This window comes from Solenopsis invicta, chromosome 6, assembly GCF_016802725.1.
Source record: "Solenopsis invicta isolate M01_SB chromosome 6, UNIL_Sinv_3.0, whole genome shotgun sequence".
Classification (NCBI taxonomy): Eukaryota; Metazoa; Arthropoda; class Insecta; order Hymenoptera; family Formicidae; genus Solenopsis; species Solenopsis invicta.
This window is the reverse complement of record NC_052669.1, coordinates 2,270,546-2,289,864: the sequence shown is the minus strand read 5'-3', so window position 1 is coordinate 2,289,864 and position 19,319 is coordinate 2,270,546. Positions and strand designations below refer to the sequence as shown.

The 19,319-nt window shown below is 32.7% G+C and overlaps 2 protein-coding genes across 2 annotated transcripts in view; one reads left to right on the top strand and one right to left on the bottom strand.

Moving 5' to 3' along the window:
• Nucleotides 1-19,319, bottom strand: part of LOC105205262 (probable muscarinic acetylcholine receptor gar-1) — a 53,920-nt gene that overhangs the window by 7,865 nt on the left and 26,736 nt on the right. The window contains exons 3-4 of the mRNA XM_011174604.3: nt 1,302-1,513; nt 183-377 (exon numbers count right to left, since the gene is read on the bottom strand). Coding sequence (XP_011172906.1) covers nt 183-377; nt 1,302-1,513 — 407 coding nt within the window. The remainder of the gene's footprint in view (nt 1-182; nt 378-1,301; nt 1,514-19,319) is intronic.
• Nucleotides 16,279-19,319, top strand: part of LOC105205263 (aminopeptidase N) — a 51,614-nt gene continuing 48,573 nt past the window's right edge. The window contains exon 1 of the mRNA XM_011174605.2: nt 16,279-17,230. Within this exon, the coding sequence (XP_011172907.2) occupies nt 17,205-17,230 (26 nt within the window). The 5' untranslated portion in view covers nt 16,279-17,204. The remainder of the gene's footprint in view (nt 17,231-19,319) is intronic.

Here is a 19,319-nt window from a genome sequence, read left to right as displayed (position 1 = left end):
AATATAAATCTAATTCTCGAAATATTATCTTTATAAAAAAGCTCTTGGCATAATAATGATGTACGGTATAATTTAAATATTCCAGAAGAGATCTAAATTGCAATATATCATTTTTATGGAATGACGCAACGTTTACTGTGAAGGGAGACGAAAACGATATACGGAAATTTTATAAGACTTACCGATAAGCATATCAGTGGCAGCTAATGATGCGATGAAATAGTTGCTTGGTTGCCTGATGGCTCTATCTACGATGAATGCCAGAAGAACGAGGATGTTACCGCCGATAGTTAGCAGTATGCATATCGCCAAGCAGATAGCAATCAGTACGGTCTGCCAGAGCGTAAATGGTGGCAAAACGGGCGCGAGAAATTCATCTGTTTGGTAGACGTAAAGCTTTATCAGCAAATGACACATTTAACATGACGTTAATATGGAGATGTATATTACGCAACAGCATAATAGCAACGGATTTAATAATGTATTTAGGTTTAACAAATTGTGGCCTAACTCGAAGAGAAACGAAGGATAATTATATATTAATAAATTGAATATTAGACCGACATGTGAATAGCACAAGAAAAAAGAAGTGTTATTTTTCAGCGGAATCTAATATTTCTATAACAATGATAAAACATATTTTTTAATTCTATAAACTGTATACCAATACGAGTTGTCAAACTTGAAACGCAATCGTAAACTGAAATTACAAATAATATCTCAAATTAAACTAGGAAAAATGTTTTATTTTATACCGACTAAAAACTATTTGGTTAATATAAAATTTAGTTAGAATATATGTTAATATAAAATAGTTAAAACTAAATATTTAATTAAAATAAGAAAAGTTTTTAATAAATTTTTTTTATATTTGGTTATTATTAAAAAATGCCTTAAAAAAGTTTTTGCTAAATTTTTACATTTTTTTACATTTTTTTTACATTTATATTTCATATTATATATGAAAATTATGTTTTATATAATTTTATAATTTTGCATAAAAAAAAATTTAATTAATTATCAATTTTAATAAGTTACAAGTATCTTAAAAAACCGTAAAGATTATTGGGAAAAATATTTCAACCAGGATTTGAAGTCTGTTATTATAGAATTATTATAGGATTGTATATAGAAATATTATTAAGCATCTAGATCTCCGCTTTGATCGAAAAATAGCACTTTTTATTTTTTTGAGCAATTATATAATTTTGGAACAAAATGTATTTATCTATAGCATTTTACACTCGTAATACTCAGATTTACTTTGCAAGTCGCATGATTGTACGGCTTAATTACATTACCCAACGTCGGCGACGTGGCCGTTGCGTTTCCAAAAGACGAGGCATTCGTCGCGTTTGTCGGGAACCAGTCAGGCAGAAGTTCCGCGTATTCACCACTGTTCCAGCGCGGGTCATCCGGGTCAGGCCATGTTCCATTTAGCTGGGTACATTCTGGTGTCAAAATCTGGTTAAACACGAATCGACATAGGCGCTCCCGTTGTCTCTTCAGCTTCCTAAGAACAACGGAACGTTTTTGTTAATCGTAAAATGCAAAAAAATTAGGGATCGTTTAGAATATCAGTGCGAGAATGAATGAAAACTCCATTATAATACTTTTTTTGTGTTAATTAGTATAAAGTAACACGAATACGTCAGCTTTTATAGTAATGAATAGCGCTCGCATGAGATACCGCTACTTCAAAATTTCTCTGCGTAATCCACTGTAACAATAGATCAAATCTAGGCTAATGAGGTGCGTTCAAATAAAGCACTAAGCATTTACGTAATTACAGATGAAATCGTGGATTAATTCCATTTGTGCGCGACCGCTATTTCTATCTACACGTGTAAATTACATTTTACACATAAAGGGAAGTTCGATAGTTCGATGAATCACAATGTTCCTATTCCTTCGTCGTGGCTGCATGTTTGTTACCATCGAAGAAAATGTGACACCGGTATTTCCTGATTCTCTGCACAGCGACATACACGGTTCTACTCTCTGGAGCATCGCTACAGTGGCGACACGAGAAACGAGTCAAAGGCTGAATACACCAGGCGCACAATGAGCTTGAAATAAGCATGAATGGAACCACATTCAACCCCCGCGTCGGTCTCTTCGCCGATGCGCAAAAAGCGACTGGGTACATCTTAAAGAGGGTGAACCCGTTTTTAAATTATTCAAGTAGACGATTGTAACTCTACATGAAAATTACGAGCAACAGTCCACTTTCCCATAATTTAAAGACTGGAATGACTTTGAATTGGAGCTATCAAACAATTCTTATCGATACTGCACCGCTTTGCAACACGAATCGCACGCTATTGTTTTTTTATTCACTCTCGTGCACGCATTCTTCTAATTAAAAAAACTATTAAAGAAACATTAAAAATTAAAAATCTGTATTAACATAGAGAAGCTGATACTTTACATACTTGTTTTTTTTTTATTTTTGAAATACATTGTTTTACTTTAACGTCTCTCTTCATCAAATATATATTCTTTTAAAAAACGCAGATTTCCTTGGAAATCTATCTCACAGTTTTGTCCGATATAATTTAATTACATAATATTTATAAATGTATGTATATTTTACACGTAAAAATAGCGATTCAACCTGACAGCTGATGCTAAAATAATGCAAACACTTCATGCAGGAGCTGCCAATGCAGTTCCGGATACTCTATTATGAGGTTGAATGAGAAATCTAACTCCAGCTTAGCGAGTCATTTCAGCGAGAAGAACACGAGTCACAGATTATCGCGTCTAAAGTTCGACTGCACCGGAGTTCTCACGAAGGATAAAGCCGTCAGCATATGACCCGTGATACGCCTTCGATTTTCGTGCTTTCTTCAACGTTAAAGAAATCCTCGGCATTCAACGACGACAAGCATTATATCACCATAGAGCAAGTTGACAATGAGGGTAATTTTTTATGCGATTCACACAATGCGAATAGTGGATATTTCCATTTGTGCGTTACATCATAATTGAGCTTATAAAGTTATTTTATATTTCCAGATTTATAAAAATTGAATTGTAAAGAACTGAAAAAATTTAATTATTGATCGAGTTTACATGTTGAGAGTAATATGAGGTTATCTAAATTTATTAAAATTAATACGATTTATTATTATATAATGTTTATATTAAGACATTTTTGGTATCGAACATTTATATTTCGAACATTTATATTTAATCGTAATTTAATTCTTAGAATTTTTATTTTAAATACACAATCTAATTTATATCATGACCTACAAAAACGGATTTTTCAATTTTTCTATCGTACGTTCAGCTTTACTTTCAGTGAATTTTACAAATTGATGAGTCTTACATTAACGTTATTACCACGGCAGATTGTTGGCAAAAGTATCTGAGTAACCGCGAGAATAAAGAATGAAGCATGAGATTCTTTGTTTTCCCAGAGGAAATACTTGTTCTCGTTATTCGTGAGCATCTTTTTTGTGTAGCCTTACCGTGAAATCATCCGTAAATACTTGTCTTCATTACTAATGTACTTTTATTTCACAAAGCTATTTTATTTCATAAAAAAATCCAAAAAAAGAACTAAGCGCTTACAATTGCCTGAAAATTTAGTCGTTCCGTTCATATAAAAAAAAATTGCGGAAAAAGCGTTACTGTAACAGTAGGAAGCGAAATTTTTACTCGGCGGAATGAAGGAAGTTTGATGACACAGCATATCATACTAATGCTAATTTAGTCACAAATTTTGTCAAAATATAGAATGTTTGTATGAATAAGCAAAAACAAATTTGACAGAGAAAATATATTGAAAATTGTATTCATTAATTTAATTAATTTTTGAATGTTTTTGAATAATTTAATGTAACAATTAATAAATCTTAATTAAGAAATTGGTATAAAATTTGCTCTTTTAATGAAATAAATTGTTGCCTTCATAATTATTATGCAACATATCATATATAATAAATCGAGTTTCTCAGTTTGTGAAACGTTTAACTGCTTAACACCAATTTAAACTGTGAACAAAAAAAGTACTTAATTTCATGAAATAAAATTACGAACTTATTTTCCGGCTTAAATTGTGCGATGTAATGAAAAAACTTGTAACTCAATGTACGCGTTCACATCCCCTCTCTATAAGCGAGCTAATTCGATCTAATATGAAATGATGTAAACTACAAACGCTACTTCCTGTCGTTTGCGTAAGCATGTAGTACGAGCATTTCAGAAAGTTTTTTTTTTATCACTGGAGAGGAAAAACGTTGCAAGAAAAAGGCAAAGGGCGTTGCAAGATGAGATACACACAGGTGGATTATAAGACACACGGAGGGGGAATTCAGCCCTCTAGAAGGATATCCCTCCTTCTCACACGAAGCTCCGCTTTATTAACGCTAAAAATATCTACTTTATATCAAGCAGACAATAGTGAAACGTATTTATCCAGCATTATTTTAAAAATGTGTGTGTATAATCAGTATATAATTCATATTTATATGCTTTTAGCACATCAAAAATATTTCTTGAGAAACTAATATGTAAATTAAAATATATTTATCTAGAGAACACTGCATGTTACAATATTATTAAAACAGGCAAGACAAACAGTAATTAAAAAAATACAAATATAAAATCGACTTTGCCAATTAGATTACATAATTTGGCCATTAAAGATGGAATAGATTTCTAAGTCTACACTTTCTAAGTCTACACTGAAAGGAAACAAAATAGTTTTGACATCTATAATTTGTCAACTCTGAAATTTAAGTATCTGTCATCAGTTTTAAAAAGTAATAAGAGTAGTACTAAATATTTAAAAAAATACAGTTACTGAAATTTATGTGTACTATTAATTGATAACGAAACTCAATTATTAACAATATTACACAGTTACATAGTTTTTATACAAATAAGTTATAACAATTGCAATTTTCTAGTTTAGACAAATTTATCTTAACAGAGAGATTTATCCTAACTATAAGATAAATAATTTATCTTATATAAAGCACAATTTCAACTATAAATCAATCATTTATTGCAACACCTTTTTGGCATCAATAATATAATTTTTATTTGAGATTTGTATAAAGATATATAGGGCTATAAAACTGATTAAGTCTTTAAGATTCACACAAGCGGAATTATTATGAGAGCAGTGGATTTGTCATAATATCCGAAGTTTTGAAGTTTGAATCTCCGCCGGCTTAATTTTTCCGTTGCCTACATTTGTGTTTCTATTTTTTCGTAATTATTCAACGAATAATTACTATACTTTTTTAATTTATTTAACTTATATTTACTGCTCTTATTACAGCTTTATAATACATAATTGAGGAGTTATCTTTCCTCAAGTTTCTAGTTATTGATATGATTTTTTTCTGTGTACAGAATCAAAGAATATTCAATAAATTTGGAGAAAAAGAAAGGAAGGATTTGCGGCAAAAAAAGATACTCGAAAATATTATGATTAAAACATATATAATTTTGATCGTTCGTATCGCCTGAAGTAAATTCTTTGCGCAATTTCTTATTTACAGAAACAATAGTTCCAACTTTGAACGTAGACAGTCGTTTTGACGTCATGTCCCTCGAGCACTTACCTTGACAGGTAAAAAAAAAAAAAATTTGCTCCATTTTATTCATACGATCCATTGTCCCCGCTACATTCGTTGAGTGCGACTTGTCAGCCTGCACCAGCTACACGCCAGTATCTTGCCAGTCGAATGGACACCAAGCCGGTGTATCGAATCGCGTGGACATTCGTTAACACCGTGGCGCAATAACGCTCAGTGACAGAACGTGTTGTGTGCGCGTCCCTTTTAGGTGTGCGCGAGCAGGTTTCGTCTGTGTACATGTGCCGAGAGAGAGAGAGAGGGTGGCGAAGGGTGGAAGCTATACAAGCCCTGGTGAGCAGAGGATCATCGCCGTGGAATGGCATGATCATACGGACGGATGGAAGGGCCGCGCTGGAAGGAGAAAGGCTGAGAGGGCGGCTGAAAGAGAGGAGCGAATAAAAAGTTGGACCGCGTTGTAAGCGGGGAAAAATTACGAGGAAGGAGATGGCGGAGCTGGAATATGGAATGACGGCGAGCGACGGCAACAAGTACCCGGTCGGCGTCGTTCCAACGTGTCGTAAATACTGTGGCAAGAGAAGAACTTGGTTCAATGAACTAGCCTAGATTCGCTGTTTGTCAATTCGAACTGATTTGCAACAGAAATATGCACAGAAATAATGCACGGCTACAGAGACATTCGATAAGCAATTCGAGAATACAAGTAATGGAATATATGTTTTAGCTAATTATGAATTAATCGCAATTGTTCATTTATAATTACAAGATCACTAAAAAGCTTGCTATGATTTAATAAATTAGCTTAATGATTAATATAATTTTCAATAATGTCAAATAGCTTCCAGTTAATCAAAGAATTTCTCTACAAAGTCTCGTGTATTTGTCAACACATTTAAATTAAAAAAAAGTGTTTATTTGTGTATTTGTATTACACATCAAATTCTCTAATTGCTTTTCAAGAAATACTTTATATATCTTTATGTTGCAATATTTTTTTGCTAAAATCGTTTTTCACCTAAGATATTATATCACTACTTTTGTTAATACGATTTTCGATTGGTTACCGACAATTCACCCTTGGAGATCGACAACAGCACCGCGTTTGTGATTCCATGACTATATGTTTCCTTCGCCATATGTTTGCAATCGCCTCAGGGAAAACCTTATTTTTATTTTCTGGCCCAGTTGCTGAATGGAACGTTTCAAAAGGTTTCTCCTCGCCCCCACTATCTTCGCCAGATACAAAATACATATCCCATAGCTGCAGGCTAATATTGGGACAGATAGCGTTATTTTCTTTCAACAGTGCATCTTCAAATGACACGGTTTTCTTTAAATCCGTCTATACATTCTCTTCAAGGCCGAGGTAACTGCAAATCAATTTTGAAGAGAGTGCACCCAGGTATTGGCGAGAATCAAGTTATTTTACGCATAATATAAAAGAATGATGGTCATAAAATGCATGCGATGAAAAAGAACGCCGATTTCCTGGCACATCACGTTTTTATCCTTCTTTCGGAAAATGGTTTCCTGTTTTTCCTTCTAAAAATCATGATCTATTAGAATTCTTTTAATACAATAAAAGATAGTTTTTAATATAATGGTGATATATTTACAGTGTACATATTAAAGATATTTTGGCTATACTCGTACAATACAAGCTAAAAGTTATTGAAATTTAAAAATTAAAGAATTCTTAGGTTTATTTTTTTTTTCTTAATCAACGACAAAAAATTTTGATTGCAAATGTCCGAATTTTGGCCCTGAATCAGTTGTAAAGAAGAAAACAATGAAAAGGTTGACTTGTAGCGGCTTCTAAGCAAATATGACCCTATTTTGCTGTAGTTTTAGATAAATAACTTTCAGTAGAGCCAACAAAAAATAAAATGACATTTAAACCAATGAAAAAATTGTGCTTAAATTTTACACAGACATTGAAATGTAATAAAACAATCTATACAATTTTTTTTGCAATACTTTGAGATAGACGCATTTTTCAATAATACACTGAGAAAAAAAATATTTAGTCTGATCAATTAAACATTGAATTAATTCAACAATTATTTAGTTGCGCAAAAAAAGGTATAATTCATTCGTGTCAGCAATTAAAATTTTTTAATCAAGAATTAATTAAACCAATTCAATATGTAGTTGAACGTATCGGACTAAACATTTTAATAAATTTTAACAATTTTTTTAGTTTACAAAAAACGTGAAAGATGCAACATGAAATTATACGCGTTCAAGGGGGGGGGGGAGAGGAGATAGAACATCCTCTAGAGTAAATTATAGAATAAAAGTTTGATTATTTTCTCTCTCTTTTTCTCTCTCTCTTTTTTTCTCATCTTTTCTCTATTTGCTCGTATGAACGCAGTTACAATATTTTTCGTTATTAATGCTGTACAATAGTACTCCATAAGTCTATAATTTCCAGAAACACAATTTAAATCTTTTAATGATGAAAATATATCGATTTTGAAATATTGAGATTAATGGGATGTGGTAATAATGACATGTCATATTAATTGCCACAATTTTGCTGATTAATTGAATTAATTATATATTTACGTAATCAAATAAACTACTTGTTTATATGTGTTTTGTGGTACTTTTAGAGAGTGTATTTCTACGTAATACAAATCTCCGTGATAGTATCATATCGCACACACTTCCTCTCTCTCTTTTCCCTAAAAAAAAAAAGCATATATTCTTTCTTTACATTTCTGTTTTGTCCTTGTTTGCTATTTACTCTCTCGTCTGAAGATACTGTACATAGGTCCGCAGATTAAAGTAGTAGAACTTGGGTACAGCTTCCACGAAATTACACCTAGCAACGGCAAAGAGAAACAGGTCTTCTCGTGAGTCATCGTAGGTTTCTCAACTTTGAGAAAGTTCCGTCCTCTACACAGATTCGCGTTCGTAATTCTTGAACTAAACTTTCAACAATGCACGAAAAAAATCTAATTAACTGCAATTAAATTTCGTATAATATAATCTGTGATCTCTTTCTCGCTTAAAGTTGTCCGTGAAAATGATGTGATCCTTCGTTTCTTCATCAATAGTTTCACCCGAAAGCGATGAGTAGCCGGCAAGTATCGCATTAGCCGGCGTATATAGGGCGAAATAATAATTCGCAGCTATTGGCGCAGCTTAATTATATCCAACGCTTGCGGAAGCTTAATGTGGGGTAGAGATCAAATCGGATTTACACTTTGGTGGATAACAAGCGGGTCTCCATAAATATGGGCAGGATACGTTACGGCGGCAAACGTGTTACGCTATCGTGAGATGATAGCGTTGCTGCAGTGATGTAGCAGACTGCGAAGGGGAATCTCGATCGCCCCGGGGGAATTGAACGAATCTATTTAATAACTCTCGGTGACGTACGTGCGCGCGCGCGCACACACGAGCACGATCGCCCTCGGCGTGGTACTGAAACCGCCGGATAAACCGACCCAATAGCGCTCGAAAAGCAAATCGCAGCCCCTGTGGTTGCATCGTCGTCACAGCAATCGCGCCGTACTTATGCAACTTTGCCGCAGTAGTTATGGATCAGTGCACTATCACGTTCGATAGTACGCGCGCGAGATGAAAAAACACAAAATTTTTTTTCCATCAGTCGAGATAGAACGCAAATTTTCCCATTGGTCTCGACCGCTGTCCAACTGTCAAAGTTCAGTGGCCTAAATTTTACATTTTACTTTCAATTATAGAATGATGGAGAAATAAGATTTTTCACTGAACGGTTCAAAGGGATGAGGACCGTTTTCAGAAATGCCGACGGTTTATATACTTTACTCCTTTCTCGATAAATATCGCTCCACATCGACTAGGTAAACAAAGGACGTTATTATCTACATAATAGGATTCTGATAAGAACTTTAATACGCTGTATTATGAACTACCGGAGCCTGTAAAATGGTGAATTAAAATTGCAGAGAACGAGCGTTGGACAATTAAGAGAGAAGGAGGACCCAAGAAAGCCGTAGATTTAAGCAGACGTGACCTTGAACCAGTTTTCGAAACGGTATATCTAGATTGAATGTTATATCTGGTTATAAACGATATATCTGGGACCAGCTCGTGAATTTCAATATGGTTGGACGGACGTGCTAATCGCGCTTATATACTTGTGAGAAAAAAGAGTCGAAATATTAGCATTGTTACTTGTGACTTTTTCTTTGACATTTTTATCACAATAATAAAAATGTTTAATTATAATAGCAAAATATACATTTCTGTGAAATATAACTTATTTTTTATATTAATAATTGGTTTGTATGCTGATAAAATTTTATTTTACCGTATTTTAGCTTTTCGTGCCTGGTGGAACATCATACACTTCTCAATCGTTCAAAAATTTATATCTTTTACAAAAATAAAGGTAGACTTTTTTCCGGGCTCATTTTAAAAATGGAAGGCAAAACTCTTAAATTAACATTTTTGTGAGTTTCTTTCTTTTGTGAGTTTTCTCATCAAGTATTTGTATTGATATATATATGTATATATATATATATATATATATATATATATATATATAGAGAGAGAGAGAGAGAGAGAGAGAGAGATTTTTGAGTTTGTTGATGACAAAACTGTAATAAAATTAAAAATAGTGGATTTAATATAACAGATTATAATGCTAAATTTTGGATTTTGGTCCGTCATGTTGAATTTGTCATTTTAAATTATTAAATTTTGATTACAGATTTGTAATTTGCTATCCTAAAAAAACTTTTGATAAAACATGAATAAGCTAATTGTTTCTAAAAAATAGGCACGAAATGTTAAATGAAGATTTGTTTCCGTAAAATGAATTTGTATCCGGCAAATAACATTTAAAGTATATTTTTTTCTGTGAGAAAAATTTATTTAAAAAAATATACATTTATTTCACTAAAATAAATCTTTATTTAAAAATTGTGAAATAAAATTTTATTTTTAGTGAATAAACCAATTAATAAGAGAAACGAAATATATTTATAAAAATATATATTTTGTCATCGCAACAATTTTTTTAATAATATACCAGTAAATATTGAAGAAATAACGTCATGTATCATAGAAATAACATTTATTTCTAAATATTTCGATTTTATTTTCAGCGGAGTGTACACTGGGAAAAAATTTTAGTTCATCAAAAGGTGTTTAGTTGAGGCATGTTTTAACAGCAATCAAATATTTTTCTGTTTAACAAAAAATTTAGATGTTTCTACGAAGTACATATAAATAAAAAAAAACTATATATGTACATGAAAAAAAATTGTTTATCATAACTAAATAGTTTGGTACATTTCAATCGAATAATTCGTTGTTACAACAAAACATTTTTTCTTGTATAATTTGCGTATCTTTACTCAGGAATCAGTCACAAAATAAAAAAGAAGTAAAAAACAGGCCTGAAGAATATTGCCGTCATTATTACTTTATGGTATAGAACTCATCGGTTTAAGTATTTTCGAAGAAAAATAGCATATGTGAGGTGCAATATCGCTTAATGTTGCATAGTTCTTATATATCTTGGTTGCAAATCAAACGGAGCACCGAGCTATCAATGTGATCGCGTAAGTTTAGTAGGGACAAGTCTAAACTATTATTGTTCTGTGTGAGAATATCCGTATTCGATTGCGCTGCAGGCTATCTAAAAATTACGGAAATGTTCGTGGACCCGATACGCTAACCTTCACTTTTCATCACAGCGCAAAGCGCAATTGACCGATACAAAGACGTGACCAGCAAGTTACGGTTGCTAAGATGAAATGTTCCGTGTCGCGAGACTACACGCGTGGGATACGGGATGGATCTTTACGGAGCCGACGCTACGAACAAGGGAGTGTGTATCAATTTCCACCAATTACACGCCACCCAGGCAGTCTTGTCCCTTCAGACGGAAATCGCGCGGGTGCGTTCGACGTCACCGCACCAGAACTTTCAAGCCGTCCTCGACTCCAGATTATACAGGTTGCCTCGGCTGTCTTCACTGCAATATTTTCTCTTGATTTTCAAGAGTTTCATACACGCGATTGTAAAAAAACAGTAATAAATACCTCATATCGTTAATCTCCCATATTTTTTGCCATGTATCAGCTATTTTTAAATTCTTTGATAGCTCTGATAGTATTTTTTTCCTTTGAATAAAATCTTTACGTAATAAGCAATATCTCTCTGTGATCTTTCGATTCGTTATCTTTCGATTCGTTATGCAGGAAAGAAATGGGCTTCTATCTCGATTAGATATACAAGACTGTGATAATTTATAAGGTGAGTTAATACATCATCGGTTGACGTGATGTACATTTTCGGAACATGATGAGAGAGAAATGGTCAGCCAGAAGGAGTGTATGAAAAAATCAAGTGACATTAGCCCCCTGGACGTGTATTCGACATCCTCTGCTCTTCAACGTGATTGATAAGGTCGATGGGAGGCAGAACTGACTGCGTGTGTAAAATGCTCGCAAAATATTTATCCATATATCCAAGTTATACATCTAGCTCAAGTTCTATTTAAACTTTATTTTGATGAAAGTCATTTCTTCGAATTGTTCGTTCGGAATTTACTGGAAGTATTGTAGCAGGCTATGATTGATGATATCTCTCGGTATCCTTTTTGTTTCGTGTGTAGCTAGTGAAATTGAATACGTTCGTTGATTTATATCTAGAGCAAGATGTTTCTTTGACCTATTGTATCTTTTTAGCCGTATTATCTTGTGCAACTGGATATCTCTTGGATGTAGTTTGCAGATTGCAGACTACCAAAAGTATACTTACACTTTATAATCTACAATTTTTAAAATAAATGAAACTATGAAAAAGATTATAAATCATTTATTTCTGTTAAGATCAAATTTGGAACACATAATTGCTCTATTGTCTTTTTTTATATTAGTCTAGTTTGTCTAAGTTAATTTTTCATTTTTTTATTTATATTTTTAATTTTACTGTATATTGTAAATAATAGTAAAATAATGACTTTCCATCCTCGATATTTATACACACACACACACATATATATATATATATATATATATATATACATATAAAAAAAGTAAAGGTAACAGTAAAATATATATATATATATATATACATATAAAAAAAGTAAAGGTAACAGTAAAATAATATATATATTGGAAATGGAAAGTCGTGATTTTATCATTATTTTATCGTTATTTTACTGTTACCTTTACTTTTTTTATATTAAATTAGAATTTGGTAATGATATTACAATTTTTTTATAACACTAGGTTGGAAAACAGTCATTTTTGACAAGCAGCTCGTTCATTATGCATTACTCATTGAAAAGGATAACTCGTTAGTTGACTCGTTACGTAACGAGTAAAGCTACAAATATATTTTATCTCTACTATCCTATTAAGGGTATAGAAATAACGCATTAAAAATTATAACTGGAATATCGAAATTCAAATATGATGCACGTCATGGAGGCATATACAAGATATCAAATTACAAGTCTACATCTTCAATATTAATTAAGCGTAGGCATACCAGAGTTAAGATTTAATTTTGCGAGGCGCCGTGCCATACTTGAACGGAAAATATGAGAAGATGCGGGGGACATTCACTAATTGAGTTAATGAGAAAAAAAAATAAGTGCACTCTAACACACTCTTTGCTCGGAAAACTCATTTAATTTTCTATCAACGATGACACTTGTGCCACTATCTTCGAAGTTGTTTTTTTAATATAAATCAAGTATGACTAATTAAAATTGTAGCGTGCCTTCCATTAGTTTGCCCATTTTGGCGTCCAACAAAGAAACTGAATCAACATTAAAAAAATATTATATATCAAAACATGCATTTGCATTATCCGTCTTATAATTTAATATAATTTAATATAAGCTTATTAATAGAAGCTTATTGATACAAGAATGTGTATATTTCATATTGCAAAGCATTACTAAAAGTATAAAAAGTTTATAAATTATTCCATTATTATGTTTTGAGTATATGTGTAATTTGAGCACAATTCCCTATTGATTTAAAAACTATTTAGTTTGTTTTTGATTTTTATGTGAAATTGTTTTCTAGTACTTGCAAATTTGATATAAAAAAATTGAAGAAGTAGTATTACGAATTAAATCAAATTTTATATATATTAATAAAATTGTTTTATGTATATACTAATGAAATTTTATTTTATATTAAAATAAATATTCATGTGAAAGTTTATTTAGATCCACATATTCAGTCAAAAAATATTTACCTAAAACTGTAGCAAAAAATATGGTCATTTACTCTGCACAATCCATTATAAGCCAAATTATTCATCGTTATGTTCTTTGTAGGTGCTTTATGACCAAAAATTTTTTATTGAAATTAGGGAAAATTCCAAGCCGCCTACAGTTTTTAAATTTCAATTTAACTTTTATTTTGTATTGCAATTAAAATATCATTAAGGTTTGAGAGTCTCACAGGTCTATAAATATTAGATTCTGTGTATATACCATTAAACGTGATAGTAAAAATAATGAAGCTATTAATGTTCTTGTTAACTTGTAACATTTTTTAAATACTCTATCCCTTTAAAATTTTAATATGGAACATCGAGAGTGTTATAAAGGTTTATTCGTGCCATTTATACACTTGCGTCATAGATATAAAAATTCGCAAGTCATCCCGACAAAATTGTGCATACCATTTATATACGTGTGCACTCCTCTCCCTCTCTTTTTCTCTCTTTCTTTCTATGAGACCGATTACCGGTTTTTTTTTCTTTATATTAAAATACAATCTCTCTGTCCTTCATCGATTGTTTGCTCAACAAACTCGACTAAATATATTGGCAAGTATATCCCTATCTCTCTAAAAATATTATAAAAGGTAGCCTTTGAAGACACAGTTTTTCACATAGCTCGGACATGCTATCGATTTCCCATTACATTCCGCGGATGTGTAGTGTATACATATCTGATATCGCACATGATATTACAGTACAGAGTGTTTATGAATCGCACCGGCGAACTTTCAGTGTGTTCGTGAGTGAAATAAATGATTTTCTCTCGCAATTTTCAGCTGCAAGTCTCTCTCGTTAGTCGCAAGTAGGAAGTGCTCTTTGCGTGAAAAGTTTTTATGTGCTAACCGACCTCGGATTATAAGCCGCCATTTATGAGTTTTGAGTAGAAAATATTCGTCTATGTCGTGTAAAGGAGTTAAGAACGGGTGACTTTATTTTCACAATGACACGTCGCGCATTGCACGCAAAGCTTAAGATTGGCATGCAATGGAGAATTCGTAGGTAAATTGAATCCCATGATTTTGGATGTTGTCTATCTGCTCGCTAGAAAAAACACGCGAATACGCGATACGAAAGCCGTACGAAAGCTTTATTCCAGCGTACGGAGAATGCATTTTTCCCTCGGTTCTCTCCGGCATAGCAATGAAAATTCGAGAATCAATATTCACCGTGTGTCATCACAATGTACTCCAGTGTCGTTCCCGTTGCTCGATCTATTTTATTTGTTCTCTGCATATGCTGTAATCGTGCGTCGGTTCTGGTACACAAAACCGGGAAACGGCGGAGATAATTTCGTTGCACGTTGGCGTAACAACTTGGGCAACTGGAAATGCGCGAGAGAACCGTATAAAGCAATTAAAGCAATGGATGTAATTTTATAGTATACATGTACTGTCGAATCTCGAATCATCCGAGAGAGATAAACCTTTTATTTTTATTATTCGTTACAGAATTGAACTCAAATTTGTTCTTCTGTGAGCTTGATTCGGAAGCGATAACAAGAAACAGCGAGGAAAAACTTTTTTTATTTGACAAATTGAAGAGAGAAAAAGAGAGAGAGATATATATTAATCGATATTTATTAGGCGCTTTGAAACGATGTCTCCTCAAGCGCACACTAATGCAAAAACTGCATACATAATAAAACAAAGTATAGAACTATGAAAAATAATAATTGATTATACAAAAAGAAAAAGAAGAGAAGAAAGAGAGAAAGAGAAGAAAAAAGGAAAATCGATATTTGTAAAATAAATCTTATTTTAAGAATTCTGATAATGTTGCTGATTTCGCGCGTTATACTTCTTTACAGCTTCAGAATGCATAGAACGTGGAGAACCAAAAGCAAATAAAGTAAAAATAGAATAAACGACCCTCCTCCTCCTCCTCCTCCTCCTCCAGACCAGAACACAACTAGAATTCCTTAGCGAACAGAAAGTAATACGACAATTGATTGCCGTGTTATAATAGCGTAATGCTAATCGTATGCATCATCTAGTTAGACGGTACATTGCCAGTCGCGCTTTTACAGAGTGTCATTCACACAGTTAAACGAAACAATGGCAGCCGCCTCGTGTTGGATGCAACAGTCGATCCATTTAATGGCTCTGTTCCATTTTAACATGGAACGTCGCGCTAAAAGATGGGAATACCGAATGCCATCGACTATATTTTACTTATTGCATTTCTCAAAGCCACTCTCACCTTTTCCCATCTTCTTATATTTTGTCAAATTTTTCACGCAATTATAATGACCGATTCTAGCTACTAATGAATGTATTAATTAATGTATATTTATTACGATGTTTATTACGACGTTAATGTTAAAATAATAATATTGTAAAAAATCGTTTAAATGGAATATTTTAATTTATTAATTTATATACTTTTAAATACTTTTATGAATTTTTTATTTATTTTAAACATTTATTATCGCATAAATTAACGTTTGTATTTATGAAAAAAATCAAAAGTCTATAGAATAGAAAACAAAGTATAAGAAGCGTAGATTATTTCAGTCTTAAAACAATAGGCATTCAAATAGACCAGTTAAATTTTATCATAAAGAGACATTAATAAATGCGTATAATAACAGAAGAATTGTTCTTCGTTGCGTTACATTTCGCGTGACAAAGGATGCAAAATATCAGTCTGTCACTTCGACCGGTTACGATGGAAATCGATATTTCCGGGAAGTGTAACCCAACATGTCACAAACTTCGTAATATACTCGTTTTATGTATATAAAAGTAACTTCGACTTCGATCCACCTGCGATCAGGTCATTGAATATTGAAAATGTAACGTTGACATATGTTAATGAGTATAGAGGGCTTCACGTAATTCTAAACACATCGATTTGAAAATTATATATTGTCATCCATGTTTTTCAAATCAAATTTCAGTTCTCTTATCCAATTCTATACGACCCGTCGATGTCACGTAGAATTGAAATCTTGTATTGCATATTAATAAAAGCTTCCCACTACGAATGAAAACTCTGACCGTCGCATTTCTCTCTGTTTTGGGTGCAACATTCCTTCTCAGTCGACACGAGGATTTCACATATGCCGTGACACACATTGATCTGCTCCAGTGGACGATTTTCACCGATATCGTCGGCTCACGCAACATTCAAAATTTTCACCGCGATCGCGTGCACATCAACGGGGCCCGTTCGACGTCGCTCGCGTGATTCCGCGTCGTTGCACGACATCGGCCTTTTCTTTTGTTAAGTAACGACGTTCGTACGGCCGTGCCTAACGTATTCGGTTGAGCAGTCCATCAACTAACTCAGCCGCGTGTTTAACCACGTCGCATTGCCAGATTACCGTGGCCCTGCTAGGTCAAGGATGCAATTTGGCCCGGATTGGTTTACGCGAGTTTTATCCCCCCGCAAATGCACTGCTATCATATGCACACACGGTAACTATATAGACTATTTCAAACCATTGTATAGACGGGATGCGCACGGCGATGAAAGTTCGATCGTGTAAATCCACTTTGCGTAAAATGTCGATTATGATGCATACAAATGGCTGCTGTGCACGGTTTGTCTTGAAATGTCATCACGCCAAACGTATTTATGCATGCAGGCAAACTATAACAATAAATAATAGTTTATGTAACATTTTAAGTCAAGTAATTTCTGTAAAATGTACATTCACCAACGTTTACAATAGTTTCGAAAACACAAATTTGTAGGGGTAAAGGTGGAAAAGAGGAGTTTGATTGACGTCTGGTACGCTTTTCGCAATGCTGGAACGCGCAAGTCGCGCTTATAATCCTGAGATAGGAGGATAAATATTCTCTTCTCTTTGCTCTTTGTAATATGTTTCAAAGCATTTCTACGTCACGGAATATGTATTTTAAGAAAAGCGTATTTAACATTTAAATTCTAAATTAAATATATTGATCAAATAAAAATTAATTAATTTAAAAATTTTTAACAAATTTAATTATTATGCATATTTGCAACAGGTCTCAAAGTATTTCTACGTCATATATTAAGAATAGCATTCAACCTTTAAATTTAAATTAAATACATAAATAAAATAAAAGCTGAGATTAATTCAAAAATTTTAAACAAATGTAATTACTGTGTAAATTGTGTAGGAAAGAAATAGTTACATTTATAACGATTCTTTGAGAATTCGCGACGATGATTTGACGATTCGACGTGATTACGATGGAAAAGAGCCCGAGGAAAAATCTTGTCTCGAAAAGAGGGTGACTTCTCGAGGGAACTTTTTTTTACTTCAATTTTGTCCCTGGTGAAAGTTCATTTCCTTTAGCCTTGATATTCCCAGCGAAGTAGGGAACACAAACGACGACCGTTGGCTGTATAAGACGCGCCGCGTGATGTTATTACCCCTCGATAATGAGCAGTCCCAGAGGTAGCGGCAACTCGGCGAAACTGCTTGGAATTCAAGAGGGCTATTCTCCGCCAAATGACGAATCGCTTATCTAAACGCGTTTACAACGACAAACCTCTCATTCCCGTGCCCTTTTGCGAGGTGCAAGAACAGTCTTGCAAATCTAATCAGACGTTCTTGCATTTACGCTAAACAGTCTATCGTTATCTCGCAAGTTTTGATTACGACGACCGATGTGTACTAGAGGCGAATGAATAAAAAAGACTCATTCTCACTAAAACAAATCAACATAACGATATTTATTTAGCTTGTAATATCCGTTACAATCGCGTTACAATTACTGTATCCTTGAAATATGAAACAATTGATCGATAATAGGAGAACATTGATCGATATGTGAAAACTATTTAAAGATCGAACCTTTGATCACAGCTGGTTTTTAATGCTGATACTTCTTGTGTATAATTTTATACACATTTTTCAGTTTAGCAAACTGCGCGTTAAATTAATTTTTCGATCTTAAAATACAGTTTTAAGTTAACGATAATAATATTTAATCATAATATCAAATTGGCAATTAATTTAATAAGTATGATTTAACAAGCATCTATTATGGCAATGATGCCAATTAGAATCTCCTCTCCCTGAATACTGCAAAAATGTTTTTAATTTAAATGCTTAATGTTATTTACGAGAGAATAATGAGAATGTTTATATATATATACATTTAAACATTCTTATTATTATACATTTTTCATTATACAATTTAATATAAAATATATTTTATATAATGAGAAATATATATATTATATAATATAAATTTTTATTATTGTATTTACATGTGTATATATAAGTATATATATGTATATATATGTATATATGCATATATGTGTGCATGTATGTATGTATATATATATAAACATATAATAATAAGAATTTATATATAATATATATTGTATATAATTTATATAATTCACATTATTTTCTTTTATACATAACATATACAGTACATATGGAGAGCATAAATAAATTAGCAAGCTAATTCTAATAATGTCAGTTACTGTCATCTTATTAACATTGACTTTGTGCCATCGATCTGTCTATCCCGCATTTCCCATAGCGTAAAATCCTTCGGGGAT